General features: G+C 31.4%; 1 protein-coding gene across 1 annotated transcript; it reads right to left on the bottom strand.

The window, feature by feature from the left end:
• Positions 1-1,604: 1,604 nt before the first annotated feature.
• Positions 1,605-7,034, bottom strand: LOC114762648 (disease resistance-like protein CSA1). The gene is made up of 4 exons (XM_028952181.1): positions 6,321-7,034; positions 5,695-6,222; positions 4,866-4,983; positions 1,605-1,612 (listed from the first exon to the last, which is right to left on the bottom strand). The coding sequence occupies exons 1-4, from the start codon at positions 7,032-7,034 to the stop codon at positions 1,605-1,607; spliced, it is 1,368 nt and encodes a 455-aa protein (XP_028808014.1).
• Between the last annotated feature and the right edge of the window lie 11,383 nt (positions 7,035-18,417).

Genomic DNA, 18,417 nt, shown 5'->3' with positions numbered 1-18,417 from the left:
CCCGTGTATGCTACAATTTTTAATAGAGCAATTTGACGAAGAACGCGTCTCAGATGGTGACTTTGCGATGGCTGGGTTCGTTTTGCTTGTATTGCCAGCAGCACAAACGTCAACGATGCAACATCAAAATCAAAAGTGTGCGTATAATTTTCATAATAGGAAATTAAAGACTTAAAGATAAGAGAGCACAATTTCAATTTAAAATCATTAAACTAAACTTCAAAAAAATTCAAAGATGATATGATCATTTCATAGTTCATATACATTGATGTGGGCGTGTGTATGCGTTTTCCACCTCAACCGCAAACAATTGGAGATGATTAGCCAAGCTTTTCCGTGTGCTTCCTAATTGTCAACGACTAACAATCAGTATAGTTCTAGTTAATTTAAGTCACAAATTCTTTTCCATAAAGCTCGGACAAATATATCAGCTTTTCTTTCAGAAGTTGAGCGTGTAAAAGTACGTGAGAGCTACGAGGAAAAAAATGGACTCGCAAATCACAAGGGAAATGGATTTTCACCTTTTGACAAGAGAAAACGAGAAAAGCCGGCAGTAATTTGATTCATGAAATGGCGAAATGACACATATCCCAATTGATGAGAGGCATGCGATGATAAAACAAGCTCAATAACGTGTGTTGTTTGGGATGGGTCCCTGTTCTTCTTTCCATGTACCTTCGTACACCACTCCAACTTGCGTCCCCTCAATCAAATCATGTTTAAAACCCACCACAAAAGAGAAACAGTTTCCACCAGATCATCATACTCATTAAACCTCAACGGGCAAATTTAAAAATGGTTGAGATTTAAATTTTTACATTTATGTTTTTTTAAATAAAAATATCATAACAAGAGTAAGTATGATGCCTATCAAAGAGAAAACAACTGAATATCACTCGAGGTAGTTTGGGCATCTATAAAAAAGGTTATTAGAAGCATCGATGAGAAGAACATATCAAACAGTTTGAAATCATTTTTTGAGAAGAACGCTCAATGAAGTTATTAAAAGAGATCTCCTAGTTAAAAATCTATTTAAAAATTTGGTTGTTGATAAAGTACAATAGTATCATGCGATCCATGTAACTAATCCCACCTACCGAGATAAGATTTGTTGTTGTTATATGTCTTTTTGAATGTTTTCGTTTAATAGATAGATAGTCTCCAAAATAAATATAATCTTTTAACTGTAAGTTCTTTAAAAAAAAATTTTATTTAAAAATTATTAGGTAAAAATTTTAAATTTAGACGATTAAAGTTGCATCTGAATGTTGTATGCGATGAGCACCGCAATGAGCGCTAAAATTAGTTCCCTATAAAGCCATGTTTCCTTGAAAAAAGGCATACCAATTTGAAACTGCGTTATCTATAGACGCTTCGAAGATTGTTTGGAAAATTTCAGAAATAAAAATGAAGCCTTCACAAGCTCAGTTTCAAAAGCCCAAAATACTTATGTTTAGATTTCCAAACAAAAACTGTCATATGTGCTTCGCCTAGAGACTAAAGCTGGGTGCTCTATATCCGATAAACACTAGTACATGATATTCATATAAAAAGCTTAATTGAGCTCCTCATTTGTTAAAATTGTATAAACTATGTAACTAAAGTCAGAACCCTGCATTGAAATGCAACAACAAAGTCAATCAAAAAAGTACATCTGTTGACCTCTTGCGGATACAAGGAGCTCAAAGATAATGAAGTTTACGGAGGCAAAGCAGCCAATGAAAATGGTGAAATATGAATAAAGCAAACATAATGAGCATGTAAAACGTGGAGCTAGCTGAACCAGTAAGGAAAATTTTCAACCATGGAGGAGTGTAGGTGTAGTATTCTGTCCCAGATTAGGACTGGTAATAAAAGTAGCTGTATATAATAGTTTAAGTGCGAGAATTCAAATTTAAGTCCACCTAAATATAAAACATAAAATTGAAAGAGCTACCTCTATTTAGGTTTGATAAAAATTGAGCTAATATTCCTCTTGTCTTTAATATAAGACCCATTTAACTAATCTAATTAAATTAAGAAAGTTATGTAAGTTATAATAAATATGACATGTTTTTTTTCTAAAATACCTTAATCATCTTCATTATCTCCTCCCTTCCTCTCATACTTAATTATGGTTGAAGGAGTATCAATAAGGGTGACTTGGAAAAAATTGATAGATATAAGAAATAGATATTATGTTTAGGACTAAAATTAATTTCACAATTAAATCCTACATTAAGGACCGGAGGAGTAATACCAAATATTATCTCTGGTTCTAAATATAAGAGTTAGTTGGGATGATAGTTTTAATTCTAATTATAAGACTTCAATCCATTTTTGTCTCTCAAATTTATAATGTTTTTTTTCCAAAATATCACTATTGATTGTAAGAGTTCTTACCAAAGCGAAGTTTTAAGACACATGATCAAATAAGGTAATTTAGGAAAGTCAAAACAGGTTTATTATAAATAACTAGCTTAACAAATTTTCTTAATCTTTCTTAAATTAGTTATTTAACTCTTATATAAAGAATCGGAGTTAGCATTAAATATTGAATAAAAGAGCTTTCTATTTGGGTTCAGTGTTTATTGTATTTTTTCCTCTTTATTTTTCCCTAATAAATTCTAAGTATTCAATTTCACAGATAAAAGAGCTGGGACTTTCATTATGTTAATAATTAATGACTCAAGTATCAAAAATCACATTAAGATTCTACAAAGAAAATGATATCAAAGTCTAGAGCACGACATGCCAACATTATGTACCACACAATATGAATATATTAAGCGGTAACATGCATAAAAATTGCTACAATACCTTATTTACTTATTTTTATAAGTTATGAACAAGTTATATATTCAGGTCAAAAAAGAATTAAGTTATATATTATTTATTATTTTATTATATTTTTAAATTTGTAGTTGTATTAACTTAGAGGATTCAATTTAATCTTATATCAAAATTATAAGGCATGAGATAGAATGATAGTATATAATAAATAAATAGATAGATAACAATTAAACTTTATAACTTTAATAGGCTCATTATTCCAAAAAGGCCAAAAAAGAGTTTTATTAATTAAAAAATGATGGGGAAATAAATTAATTACTGTCGGTTGTTACGTAAATTTAATTTGATTAACTAAAATTGCTTCCTAGCTTTGTAATGGCGATTACTTTGAATTAATACGAGTAAGTTTTGATCCTTTCGTTTTAAAAATAGAGAGGAAATATAGGGGATTTGGTTAGAAACAAACTAAATTAATATTTTTAAATTTATATTTTAGCATTTGATCCTTTTAAATAATTACAGTTTTTAGTTTTTAAATATCCATTTAAATAAATATTATCCACGGTAGGTTTGTCTCTCTGATTCTCTCAAAAACAAAAAAAAAAAAAAAAAAAAAAAAAAAACAAACCCAATAATGCGTATTGTTTGGGATTGGTCTCAAACCTTATTATGCACCATCCCACATGACTTCGACTTGTGTGCCTACAATCAAAGATCCACTTAGTATGACTTATAAACAGTTTTTTAATTGTAGTTTACAGTTTATGAGGTAAGTATGTAAAAAAACTTTCTCTTGACTTATAAAACTTGCTTATAAATACTTATTTAAGTGATTGCAAACAAGCACCAAGTCAACCTGACCTGAACAATTCGAGGCTTCCCTTGATATATTCGATACAATTTTAACTAATGGACATTTCAATTTAATTGGGGAAAAAAGAAAATTGGGGATGAAAATAACAAAATCCCGCTTGTTCATCACCTTAAAGATTGAGAAATAAAAATCACAAATGAAAACCTATTAAATACATAAATGTGAGAGATAAAGTAAATCAACTTTTTATACTTAGAATTAAATTCACACTACTAATTTTCAAACATACGATCGCTCAATGCCAAAAATGATCGCTTATTGATTTTTAATCTTTTATTATTACTCATTATTTACATTTAATTTTTAGAATTTTAGGTTGCTGTCTGATGTCCCACAATTACATTGAAGTCTATTAACAATACCTCAACATATCTGCTTTGTACGTCTTGTGAATTAAATAAAACGGGTATTGCTTGGGATGGGTCTCTTTTTTCTTTTCCCTTTTTTTTTGAAAAATGATAAAAAAGATATTTGTTAAATTTCAAAATGATAAATATATAGATGATTTTGATAAATTCTAACAAGTCAAAACCATTATGAGAATAATAAAAATCATTATAAAAATAATCAATATGACCTCTATATATTTTCAAAATTTAATAGATGTTTTTTTGTTACTTTTCTTTTTCTTTCCATGAACCTTCCCACACAACAGAGACGACATAAGAAGATTAATATAATTTTTATTACCTCAAATTTATTCTTATTTTGGTTTGATTTCTCAATAGGCAAAATGATTTAAATTTTTATTAAATTATAAGGACCAGTATTTTAAATGAAAAGAAATTTAAAAGACTAGAACTTATAGTTTAAAATTTAAGAGACCAAAACTAAAATAAAATTAAATTTGAGAGATGAGAAATTACATTAACCTAACCTAAAATTAAAGAGTGGGGGAGGGGTTAACCTTCCAACATATTGATATTGGCATTTTCCTCTGGTCAAGAACCAATATAATATTGATATCATACTAAAATATTGTTCCAATCATCATTATGATAAATTATTTCCAATTATCTTATCAGGATGAAAAAAGATATAGTTTGCGTGGAAATATTAAAAGTTGTAAACAAAAATAATTAATTTTTAAAAGGTAATAAATACTTCACTTCGTAGTGCAAGATAGTGAATATAGGGAAATTCATTAATTTGTTTGATAGTATGAATATATAATATATAAAACCAGAGACAATATATTAGAGGAATTTGTGCGGAATACCGAGGTTTGGATCTAAACGTGAGTCTGGGAGCGTTATTGGACCATCTTTCGTGAATGCGGTTTGGAAATGCCATGGACTCCCAAGGCCTGTCATCGGCACCAGGTTATGATCAACAACCTGCACGATGTGTTGCAGCCCTCAATCAACACAAGAAGAACCCATCTATCCACCAGCCCCAAAAAAAAAAAGAAAAAGAACCCATCTACTCATTTACTCTCTTACATCAAAATGCCCCTGGCTAGTTAATACTTCATTTTCTTTTGTAAGTGAAAAAAAAAAGCTCAATTTTCACTTTGGTAAGAAGGTCACTACTCTTATAGTTACTATATCTCATTCTGTATAATGTTAGGAAGGAATAATTGTAAAAGAGTACTATCTCTAATGCATAGTATACAAAATTGGTTAAATTTTTCTCACACATTAAGAAATAGAAGTGTAGTCATTAAATGTGTTCTAAAATGATAAAGTCTGCTTATTTTATCCTAAAGAAATGATAAAGTTCTTTTAGTATTATATTTTTATTATCTCACATATTTCTTCTATATTTAATAGGGACAAAAGTGAAAAAATCACATTAATTATTCCTTAATGTCTTATATTTGGACCACAAATTTCTTTTAACCAATATCTTATATTATAGGACCAGAGGGAGTATTTGACTAATTGCACACATATTCTTAATACTAATAAATTAGTTAAAATGGTGCTATGTATGTTTAGGACTCAAAAGAGTGTGTATAATGTGGGTTAAGTGTTTACAAGATAGAGGGATGGAGAAGGTAGCTTGAAATAAAAATGAAAAAACTGAGTTTAATGGAAGTGACTTACTCGGTCCATTTGTTGTTCTGGTATTGGAAGGAGACTTTGACTCTTTGAGCTACCGCTGTTTTCAACATCAACTTTGCAGATGACATGCCATCCACACTTTATTGAAACTTTCGCGTCGACGGGAAGGGCTTTAAATACGAAGGGAATCTGACTGTACTTCCTTGATTGCCACATATCACGGTCATACTTTGTTGGATAGTAAAAGAAGACTCGGAGGTGACAAGACTTTCTTTTCTCCCCACCCTTACAATTAGACGCTGGCATAGCATGGTTTTCGCGACTCGGACCCACATAAAACCAAAAATCATGCATCAACAAAAGAGGCCACCTCTCTTCTATGAAATAAAAGTCACCTTCTAGAAGAGCGCATAATCCAATTCCCAATATTTCTTCGCACGGAGGTATGTCTATCATCAGTAAAGCTTCGCCTTTATGATCTAGATAAAAATTGATTTGATTCTCAAACCATGGTGATATTTCACTTCCAGGAATCATCATCGTGAAACAACCACGTGCAAATAGGTGCTCCTAAATCGATAAATAATCACGTATCAAATTATATAGTATGATTAAACACAAAATAAATACATATAATTATATGATGATATATGACTATATGTATATACCCGGTCCCTTGAAGCAAAGAGATGTGATAATTGTTCACCTTCCACTGTATCCAATGAATCACATTTTTCTGCAAGCATCTTCCATACTCTGGGCGGAATCTGCGGCAACGACTGAAGTTCCGTGCAAGAATTCATCTTCAGAATTTCCAAATTCAAAAGATTTGATATGCAGCCAGCAGGTAGATTCTTAAACTTGTTTCCACTTAGATCTAACATCCACAACGATGATAAGCCACCGAAGTCATCCGGAATGGATCCATCATCAATACCGCAGTAGCTTAAATCTAATTTTCCCAGTGATCTAAGATTGAATATTGAAGCAGGCAATGTTAAGCCCTTGTGAATTGAATGCCTCCAAGGAAGAATCATGCTCCAAGAGTTCAACGTTGACCTTTTACACCCACCGAATGACAATTCCTTGAGTTTTTCTAAACCACCAATGGAATAAGGTATTTTTGTTATATCCGTTTCACTTGCGTCCAGCTCCTCCAAGGCTTCAATTTCATTTAACTTCTCTGGCAATCTAGCAAATTTTGAACACCCAGCAATATCAAGAAGTACAAGACATTTCAAATTGTGAATGCTTCGAGGAAGGCAAACAAGATTTTTGCAACCCCTTAATTTCAAAGCTTTAAGACCAGTCAACAAGCCAAGTGACTCGGGAAGTTTGACTAAATTTGTCTCCCCAGCATCAAGTGTTTCTAGATTTTTCATATTTTCCCCAAACTTTGGGAGAAATTTTACTCAAGTGCACCCACAAAGAACAAATTCTTTCAGCGCAGTCATTTCCAGTTTTTTGGGACAACAGGCTGTAAGACTTTTGCAACCTTTCAAGTTCAATACCTGAAGCTTTTTGTGTTGTCCAATTGAAGCATGAAGGTCAACAAGTTTTTCACAACCTTCAAGTTCTAATTTTTCCAAATTTGGGAGTTTAGAGAAATGAGGAGTTTCGATCAAGTTTTTGGAAAAACGCAAGTCCAAAAACTTCAGATTCTTCGAGCACTGGTCAAACAAATGTATGAGAACCAATGAAAAAAATATGTATTTTGCTAACTATGATAATCAATGACACTATCAACAACATCAAAGGATAAGATATCTTACCAAGCTAAGTTTTTTTAATTTGCTATGATGCATTCTAAGATCAACAAGTTCATGCAGTCGAGTTCCAGAAGGAAGAGTGTCTAAAGGATATTTTGTCCAATAAAGTACTTTCAAAGCATGAGAAAGACATTTGAGGCCAACAGGAACATGGAAATCACTTGATATCATGAGTAATCTAAGGTTACGCAATGTTGAAAATGCTTCAGGATCCCAAAGTGCCTCACAAGATGTGGATGAAATCACACCTTGTATTTCTCTTGTGCCTTGATAAACAACATTATGTAATGTTGAAAATGGCTTAGGACCACAAAATGCCTCACGAAATTGGGACGAAATCATACCTTCTATTTCTTTTGTACCCTAATAAACAAGATTAGCCACAAGAAAAATGGTATCAAATTTACTATACAAGAAATTAATGAGATGTAAAATACATTAAAACCTAATAACATGTAAAATATATTAAAACCAATCAGAGATAAGATCGATACTCACCCAATTGTTTTGCATAACTTTATCAATATCTTCATTAGTCCACAATCTACTACGATTTCCAACACAATTAGAGGACTTGTCCACAACAATTTTCCTACCCATTTGTTCTACCAAATCATGCATCACCAAAATACTGCCATATTCCTTCAGCATAGATTTTTCCTGGAGAGTTGTTATTCCAATTTTTGCATTAAAACCACAACTTTCTAATATTTTTGTTATTTTGTTTTTGCTCCAACCATTGAAGAAGGAAGCAATATCTAAAAATATTGCTTGTTCTATATTGGTTAATGCATCAAAACTTATTTTAAGTATCCCAAAAATATCTTTATGGGGATCTTTCTTCAACATTCCCAAAGCATCTTTGCTCAACATATTCAAAGCATCTTCCCATTGCACAATACTTCTTCCATAGAAAAAGGAGCCCAAAACAGAGAGAGCTAAAGGAAGGCCTCCGGCATAATCACAAACAATTTTAGACAGCTCCAATAGATCCTCCTGAGGCTCACTTCTTCTAAATGCTGTCTGACAAAAGAGTTGAAGGGCTTCATTTGGGTTCATAGTTTTAACCTCATGTTGATATGCTACACACGCTCCGCGCAACAAGTCTAAATGCCTAGTTGTTATGATCACTCTACTCCCAGCACCAAACCAGTTTGGGCTATTAGCCAAATTTTCTAGATAGGTTGTATGGCTAACATCATCAAGGATAAGTAAAACCTTTTTATTGCAACAACGGTTTTGGATTATTTTCTTCCCTTCATAGCAGTTTTCAATTTCCATGTTTCTTATTTTGAGATGTGAAAGCAATTGGCTTTGTAACTGAACCTCGCCACCATCTTTTTCTGAAGTTGCCCTGACATTGTGAAGAAAGCAACTAATATCAAATTGGCTACGATATTTCTCAAAAACAGCCCAAGCAATTATTGTCTTCCCAACACCCCCTAGGCCCCATATTCCTACAAACCGAACATCATTTGAAACTATCTCCAACAATGGCTCCAGTTGTTTCACTTTATTGTCAATTCCAATGAGTCCTTCAGTATAAGGTGGCAGTCTAGGACGAAATTTGGTCCACAGCTCCTCAACCACTGTCTGAACAAGTTCTGCTTCAGACCTATAAGTTACAACAACGTATGAATGGCCATGTGAAATATAACTTTTGATTTATTCTGCAATTATACTACCTCCGATCCTAATTGTAAGACCTATAAACGATGTCTTATAATTAGGATTGGAAGTAATATAATATTTGTTACTCCAATGTCTGCAATTGTTAATATTCTTTTCCTTTTGTATTATCAACACATTGAAACAATTTCATGCGGTTTTTGTTTATTTTTTTTCAACGAGCACTTTAATTTAATTGTGATGTTAACACTTTTCAGTTCAAGGATAAAAAGTTGTGGATGTGAAAAAAAAATATACAAATTAACAAAATACAAATTTTAAATTTTAAACTTTTAACTTCGAATACAAAAAAAAAGGAATAGTTACAAAATTTATAAGAATAAATGACAACATAACTAAAAAATGACCAAGAACTATAAAGTTGATTCCACAATACTCAAATATAACTAATAGCACTAATGTCAAATAATTGTATTGAAAAAGTTTTACAATTCTTTTTTCCACAAAATTTAGCAGTGAGAACTCATTTATTAAATAGTGGGAAACAGAAATGGAAAGAACAATTGAATAAACAATACGAAGAATCATGACACTTGCAATACAAGGTATAATTGTGTATTACAACTAAAATGTTCATCTTAACAATTAATTTTTTAAGTTTTTAAAATAAGAACAAATAGATGTCAAATAAATAGTCTGACTGCATCTAGATCAATATATGTTCCATAAAATGATTATATAAATATAAAATATTTGTTGCATAATTTTACCCAATAAGAAATTGACTCACCGATCCTTGCAATCCCAACCAGATAAGTTTGAAACTTTTCTGAGAGAATCTCTCCAACTTTCCATGATATCATTGTCCCTTTGAAGCATCTGATGCCTGACAAAAGCTTTGGTAAAACTTTCTCTTTGATGCCGTACATCAGATGGATTTACATCATAAAATATGGGAAAAACTTGTTGAGACAAATTGTTTCTTGAGTAAAGAATATGCTTAAGCTCATCTAAACACCATGAAGAAGAGGCATAATTTTTTGAGAGAACAACAATTGCAAAGAGAGAATCCTCAATTGCTTGTTTGAGTTCTTCAGAAATGACCTCTCCTCTCTCAAGTTCTTCATCATCTCTAAAGACTGTGAATCCACTCCTCTTTAACGCATGGTACAAGTGGCCAGTGAAGCCTTTACGAGTGTCTTCACCCCTAAAACTCAAGAAGATGTCATACTTCCAAGTTCTTTGGGTTGAATTGGAGTTGGAAGAGTTTGAAGAAGATGCTGCTTGGTTACTTGCCATAAATGTTCAAGCCAATAATTTGAAGAACCGACAATATTACAACCTGCAACACAACTAGACCATTTCATTTGACTAAAGGAAACAAATGAAATATGAGATGACCAGATTGCAAAGGGAAAAAAAATGGAAAACAAAAATAGTGGAAGCTGTAGATGTATGATATACTGACCTGGGCTTACAGCTAGGGGTGAAGTGTCTTAACTCTAATTCTTAATATATACAAGCTTTCAAGTGTCTACCTTCCTGATGGTGTTATTAGATGGCTGAAACTAGAATTTTCTGGCAAGTTTCTCACAATTTCTCTCTGTTCCTTTTCTATCTTCCTCTTTTCTTCTTCTTTTCCTCTCTCTCTCTCTCTCTGTCTGCAAGAAGGGAAGAGAGCCAAAGACTCTACAGTCTTTGGAGAAAAGGCCAAAAGGGTCCATAGTCTTCCTTCCATGCTCCTTCAATTCCCTCACCACGGTGCGCCAGTGATCACTATTTGACTCGCATAACCAGCTTTTTTTCAAGATAGTCCTCCTAACAATGATAATTATAACCAATACACTTAATTAGAAAAGATATTTTAAGAAAGACAACACATATTTATTATAAATAACTAACTTAACTTCTTTTCTTAGTCTCCTCAAATTAGTCAACTAGTTATAATTAGGATCAGAAGTAGTAATTAGTACCCTCTGTAAGTTGCATTGTTTAGACTCTTTAAAAGTTTGCAACAAACCTTCTTAAACTTTGCATAAAACTTTCACACTACTACTTTTTATTATTTATTTACGGATGATTTAAAGTTTAATTAAAGAGTTAAAATGTAATTAAGTCAGAATTTTAGGATATTATATGTACATAAAAATAAAATTAATGGTTTAACTTTTTATTAAGGTTTTAAAACCCGGACCGGATCAGACCGAACCGGTTAAACCGGCAACCGGACAATATAACTGCTCGGTTTCTATATTTAGACCGTCTGGGAAGTTGGATCTCATTAAACCGTTTTGAGCCGCCTATTGAGCCGAGAACCGGAGTTGAGTCGAGACCTGAAGCGGTTTTCAAAGAACCATCGGGCTAGGCAAAGAAAGAGAAGGGAGAAGAAGAAAAAATAAGAGAAACAAAAAAATCTTCAAAAAAAAAGTAGCTTCTGTATTTTTCTCATTTACCTGACACGGATCAATCGCATGAGATGGATAAAAGATGAAACTGAGGAAAAAAGCAAGCTTAGAGCGTTTTTTCTCTCTTGCCGTCAACCCCAGAGGAAGGCAATGAACTCGACCCAGGCACCCTTTGATGCATCTGACGAATTTGTTTGAAAATAAAGAAAGAGGAAAAAGAAATAATAAAAAACTGTTCATCTATCAGTTCGATGCACAGATGCTAGATTGGAAAAGATGAAAAGTTGTGCATCACGTTTTTCAACACTATACCTTGCTCAGTCTATAAGATATTTTTTAAAAAAATTGCTAAGCCAATTTTGGAATTCGAAGGTTATCCTTAAGCATGCATCTCCTGTTTTTATTTTATTGTAATTAATTATTTTGAAATCTATATTTTGTATTATTTTTACTCAAAATAATTAGCATAAAATTAGACATATATTAGTGTAATTACTATAATTCATATCGTCATCTTTTATTTTATTTATGATAATTAATATAAAATTAAACGTGTAGTGTGTTTAGCATATTATTACTTTCAATCAATATTTCTAAGTTAAAAAAATAATCTTTTTCTGTTGCAGCCCAAAAAATTTGTCAATAATTTTAAATAAAAAACTGTGTAAATGAAATTTAAATATTAAATGAGCTAATGGAGCAAAAAATCTTTATTGAAAAAATGTATAAAAAATTTTAAAATGGCCACAGCCCATTAGATTAAAATAAAACCAGGGTTGAACTTCTTAACTTTTTAATAAATTTGACTAATTATGTTAATATCATTATATATGTATACAATATTATTTTTAATTTAATTATTATATTACCGGTTTGACGGTTCAACCAATTCAACTATTTGAACTATGAGTTGCTAGTTTTAGTCCGACTTTTAAAACATTGATTTTTATATAATTTTGCTCTTTACTTTCATGATGCTCGCGAAATTATCATAATGAAAATGAAATTCGTCGTTGTTTGACCTAAGAAAAGAAGCAGAGTCCGTAATTTTCTTTATGATGCGGCCATGTGGGCATGCGCATGATGGGGGACAGGGGGTGGGTCCCTTCCTGTTCTTCTCACATGACGCCATGACGGTAGACACCAAATTTGTCTTGCTCAAAACTCTTACACGGCAAAAGAATGGTGAAAAATCCTTGTCGTTATAAATTTCTAATGAAATAGGTATTAGAATCATTTTTTAAAATTTTAAAATTTTTTTTAGGTCATATAATCTGATTAGGGTTTTGATAAATTCAGTAACCCAAATAAGAATTTGAGTTATTTAAATATCTTTCCAAAAGATTTTTCCTAAAAAAATTGAATATTTTTACATAGTTATCTAATTCTTTTTAATACCACTACAGTCCCTAGACCCAACAATCATATACATATATATGTGTGTGTAATAGTTACAATTTTTGGGATAGGGTCCTTTTTGACCAGTTACCGTTTGTACCTATCTAAAAATTTAATATATTTTTTAATTTTTATCCTTAATTAATTACATTCTCTCTTATCTTTTTTATGCCTATTGTCTTTCATACTCACCCTCTCTATGAATAAGGTTTTTTTTTTTTAAAGAAAATACATCTCCTACACTTTTATTGTCTTTAATTAACCAATTTGAATTATTCAGCCAAAAAAGTTAACCAATTTGAATTAATTTTTTATTAATGTAATTTAATTATTTATAGCTTATTTATATATAGGATGGAGAGAGTATCATGTTGCTTGAACCATTATGTTATAGAAGAGGGCCCAAGTGTCTAGAGCTAGATTATATTTTGTCTGCACTGTACATTTCTGTGTTTTTTAGGCACATGTATCATTTCATTAGAAATAATCTTATTCGAGATACTGTCGGATATTAATTATGACCACCTCTTTCAACAAAAATTCAAACCTTACCTTACCATATTGTGGAAGACTAACCCTCCGTTTTGCTGCTAAGCCCAATCCTGTCGGTTACAAAATTGTCTCTCATGCAAAGTATAGAATATTTCTAACTCAAAAGTATTGGGGTGTGCGTGTTGGGTCTTACAGAAAACTTGATATGAGTGGCCAAGTTTTTCCATGTGCCTACAAATGCTGCAGCTTTTCTTTGAAAAAAAATGAATGTGAACGGGAAGAAAAGGTGTAAAAATATGGGAGAGCTTCGTCTTTAATGCGTGTTTTTTGGGACGGATCCCTATTATTCTTTCCATGAGCCTTCCCACACGACTGACTTGCACCCCCACAATCAAATCAACTAGGCGCCAATTTTAACTTATCTTATGCTCCTTCTCACATGACTTCGACTTGTCTCACCACAGTTAAGTCAAGCCTGGTTTAAAGATCCTCTGAGTCTTTCTTGAATAAACTGTAGTTTTTAACTTTGGTTCTTAAGATTTTTCCTTCTAAAAAAAAGTAACTAATATTTCTCTAACCTACTTGCAAATGTATGAGAGTATGCGTATTAATAATTCATCCACCAAAATTAACTCATGAATTTTAGAAAATTAGCTTAAATAATTTATTTAATAAAAATGATCAAAACCTTTTCAGAAGAAAAAAAAGAGACAAGCTGATCTTATAAAGTAAAGAGTGGAGCTGTGAAGAACAGGGCATGAACAAAGGAGATGTTGAGTGTGGTCAGGGAGGGAACTATAACCTGAGGGCTTCCAAAAGGATGAAGAATTGGAATATGAAAATATTGAAAATGGTTACCGCCATCACTAATTCCAAAAGAGAACTCAAAAACTAGACAACACAATGGTTTTTTTTTTCCCACATCATGTTAGGAAAGAAGTAACGAGTGACAAGCTTTTGGCTAATATCAGTTTTTTTTTTTTGATACAATTGGCTAATATCAGTTTTGGCCAACTTCAATTTGCAAAATTCAATTTTGGCTAACTCCAATCTATCTAAAAGCAATTTGCATAGCCAATTCTATCCAAACTTTAATTTTGACTTATGTAAAACCAAACACACTGGTTAAATTATTGTTGAAGTAAGAGGCTCCAAGATAACACAAAGGCCACAAAGGTAATTGCCAATTAACTAACTATTAGAGTGGTGTATTCATTACTACAACTCTGAAATTCAGCATCTAGAGGTAGTGAAACATATTAGATGACATTTCATATATAAAACATTCCTCGGTCTTCTGTCATGAACTACCATTAAGCATCTAATTTCTCATCCTAAACAGGATGATGACGGTTATGAAATTTAAAAATTTATTTATAAAAAAAGTTATTATTGTTTTAAACGTGGCTCATTTTTTAAAGTGGAAATTACAAAAGTTGGTTTCACCCAATTAAAATAACCAAAGTTGATATTCCCCCTATAGGCTTGAAAATTGACTTCCATTATTCATATGGTTATTAAAACTATGCGATTATTCATAAATAATTTTTATTGTTTAAAATTTAATGTATAACTTTATTTTTTTCTTCTATATCAAAAGGATTTAAATATTTTTTATATGCAGTTATTTGCTACTACCTCCGTTTCTTAATATAAGATCTCGTTTGACTTTTGTTTTGATCCTAAATATAAGATCCCAATCCACTTTGTTTCTCATATTTATGCATTTTTTTAAAATAAGTCCTTCTACTAATAATAGTTATACCCAATACACTTGATTAGTAAGGATATTTTAAGAAAATCAATACTTATTCATTATAAATAACTAACTTAACTTACTTCCTTAATCTCCTCAAATTAATCAACCAGCTCTTATAATTAGGGTCAGAGGTAGTGTTTAACATTATTATGTCATTGAAAAGCATGTCATAGGGGTGTGGGGCCTATCAAATAAACTAAATTAACTATACACTATAGCAATGCTACCTTGGTCCATCACTGTTGAAGAGCCAATTAATAAACCTCTAGCTAATTAAGTATTAATTACAAGTTAACCAAATGAGATGTCGTGAAGTGAATTAACTATTTTAAACTAGGATAAGCTCTCCTTTATATGATTTTCCAATCTTACAAATGAAATGGATTATGCAGACTATCTTGATGAATGACCCAGCTAACATTCGGATTCACACTGTAAAACTTATCTGATCTTAGAAATTAAAATTGTTAAAATGTTCGAATCTTTTTTTCGAATAAATTCTGAATTTTTCTAGGACAGTATTCAAATTAAAGATCTCATCGAAAACTTACAACAGCTTGCCACGTACACGTCATGGGCACCCTGCTTTTCTATGTTATATAGACTTGTATGTAACTATTGAAAGTGAAAATATTATACATAACGTGACTATTCCACCTCAACTCCAATAATTCTTAAATTCACCTAGACACCTAGCCATTCAATCAAGAGCTTGAGAACATGGGGAGTTAATCAAAATAGAAAAGAAAATGCTACAAATCAATCAACAATCCACTGAATACAACATCTAATATAACCATCAATCTCCAGACTACACATACAAGTGATAATCCCCAGCTATATGCATCAATTACAATCCATAGACACCTAGAGACTATAATCAATATACATAGAGGTTGGAGACCGAAACTAGGAACAATTAAACTCCCCTATTAACTTGAGGAACTCAGGTTGGCTTCGTCGTCATCAAGGAATGAAGGGCCTAACTGCTCATGGCCGGAGACAACACCTCACCGAGGTTCACACGACTCTCAGCCATGGCACTGAGCCGGTGAAGACAGAATGTGACCAAAGGAGGAGCAGAGGTGGTGGAATTGAGAGAACGGAAACGATGGTCAATGAAGATGAGAGATGGTGGATATGGAGAAGATGATGGCCGAAGGTGGAGGATGGGATCGAGATGAATCTGAAAATGTGCAATCTCGAAATCAAACACGGGATCCCTGAATTAGGAAAACACAGCAATCTATCTCCTCTGATCTTCATCGTTATTTTGCTAGATTTTGTCCCTTTTTTTTCATTTCTTTGTGTTCCTAAGTGCAAATGTGCAATAGGTTATTGTCCTTGATTGCTATTTTGTGAATTTTTTTGCCACCGACAAATATTGCATCGACAATAACCTGCATACATAATCAACCCATGGGATTAAATGTCCTAAACAGACTACAAACAAGCACACAAAATCTCTAAAATGACGTCACTACCCTTTACGAACATTTAGCATTAATTATGTCCAGTTAACTAAGAATGAGTGCTAATTAGAAACCTAAGATTATATATGTGGATGTATAGAAATAATAACATCTGTCTGTCATATTTAAGCATTATTGGATCTAATTATGATAAGCTCTATCCACACTCTCCACTACATTTGATTCCCACATATGTTAAAGCATAAAAACATGTCCTATTTTTGGTGAGTTCTCAAGACCCAGCTCATCTAAATTTTTATTCATTAATTAAAAAAAACGAGCAGGGTTTGCAGCATATTGATACTAGGATATTCCTTTAATAAATTATTTCTAATTATTTTATCATAACAAAAAAAAGATATAGTTAAATCATTAAAATGAAATAACACTTTAAGTTTTATCAGAATTACAATTGCTGCGTGGGTATAACTGAACCTATAGGATATTGACACGTATACAAGAGAGAAAATATCTACAGCTGGCCAAGCCTATTCAATAATTATAAATTATTTATGCTTCCACAGGGAGCTGGCACGCATTGTGGCTTCATGAAAGTTTGAGGATCTTGTCCGAAGAAGACAACAACAGCCAAAGGTATCTTTTAACTCAACTTTCATAATTTTTAACTGAAGTTTTCAAATGAATAATAAATTTCAGTCACTCTTAAACTATAATATTAAATACTAACTTTGTTCTTAATGTAAGAATTAATTTAATTTTTAATTTAGTTTTAAATATAAGACGACAATTTATTTTATTTTTTTATATTTTTTATTTTTTTAAAGTAGTCATTGTAGTAATTGTATTTGCTAAAAATCCTATCAAATAATAGGTTTAACTAATAAATATAATTAGTAAGAATATTTTAAGAAATACAATACTTATTTATTATAAATAACTATTTTAGTTAACTTTTTAATCTCTCTAAATAAAATCAACTATAACTTGTATTAAGAATTAATTAAAGTATGTTAATTGTTTGTTTCCGTTCAAATTACAAGGGGTCGAAAGGGCAATGACGCGATGAGATTGAGACGCGTGGAAAAAGCAAGCACAATTGCGGGTCGTTTGAGTTGGCATATTGATACTCCGGTATATGACATAATAAGTTAGTTTTTTTAATAAAAAAAAGTCTAACATACTGAAAAATAGAAATTTAGCCTGTAAATATGTTTTAAAATAATAAATTTTTTTATTTTACTCTTAAAAAATGATAAAATTGTCTTTAATGTTATATTTTTATTATCTCTCATCTCTGTCCTCTCTTTTTTATATTTAATAAAAGCAAAAATAAAAAAATCATATTAATTATCACGAAAACACCTTATATTTTGGACCACAGTTTTTTTTAACCAATATCTTATATTATTATATATTATAGAGTGCACTAGTATATTCTTTTGGCTTACTACCAAAAAAAAAAGTATATTCTTTTGGCTAGAACTAGTATGATATTGATATCATACTAAAGCATTATTGTGGTCCCACGGATGGAGTATTTCCAGCTATAAGTATTTGGGGTGTGCAGGTTGAGTCTCTCAAAGAATTTGACATGTCTGGACCAGTTTTTGCATGTGCTTACTAGTAATTGTCCATGGTTAACAAGGGAAATTATCTTAATTTTGGAGATGCAAAACCTATAATTAACTAATTTGAGTATATTAAGGATATTAGTTAAATTAGTTAATATTATATGGTTTTTTTAAAATACCTTAAGCATCTTTCCTAATTCTTTTCTTTTCTCTCCTGCGTCATTATTATTAAAAGAATATCAATATGATTAATTTAAAAAATTAAAAAATATAAAATAAATCTTATATTATATTACGAGATTGAGGAAG

The sequence above is a fragment of the Neltuma alba genome, unplaced genomic scaffold (assembly GCF_004799145.2).
Source record: "Neltuma alba isolate B1F8T4 unplaced genomic scaffold, ASM479914v2 tig00001748_pilon, whole genome shotgun sequence".
In the NCBI taxonomy this organism is placed as follows: domain Eukaryota; kingdom Viridiplantae; phylum Streptophyta; class Magnoliopsida; order Fabales; family Fabaceae; genus Neltuma; species Neltuma alba.
This window is presented reverse-complemented; position numbering and strand designations above follow the sequence as displayed.

Coding starts and splice junctions, on each gene's coding strand:
- LOC114762648 (XM_028952181.1), bottom strand. CDS start 7,034: ATGAAAAATCTAGAAACACTTGATGCTGGGGAGACAAATTTAGTCAAA. Junction 6,223..6,320: donor TCTTTGCTTCAAGGGACCGG/GTATATACATAT, acceptor TTATCGATTTAG/GAGCACCTATTTGCACGTGG. Junction 4,984..5,694: donor CAGAACAACAAATGGACCGA/GTAAGTCACTTC, acceptor CACATCGTGCAG/GTTGTTGATCATAACCTGGT.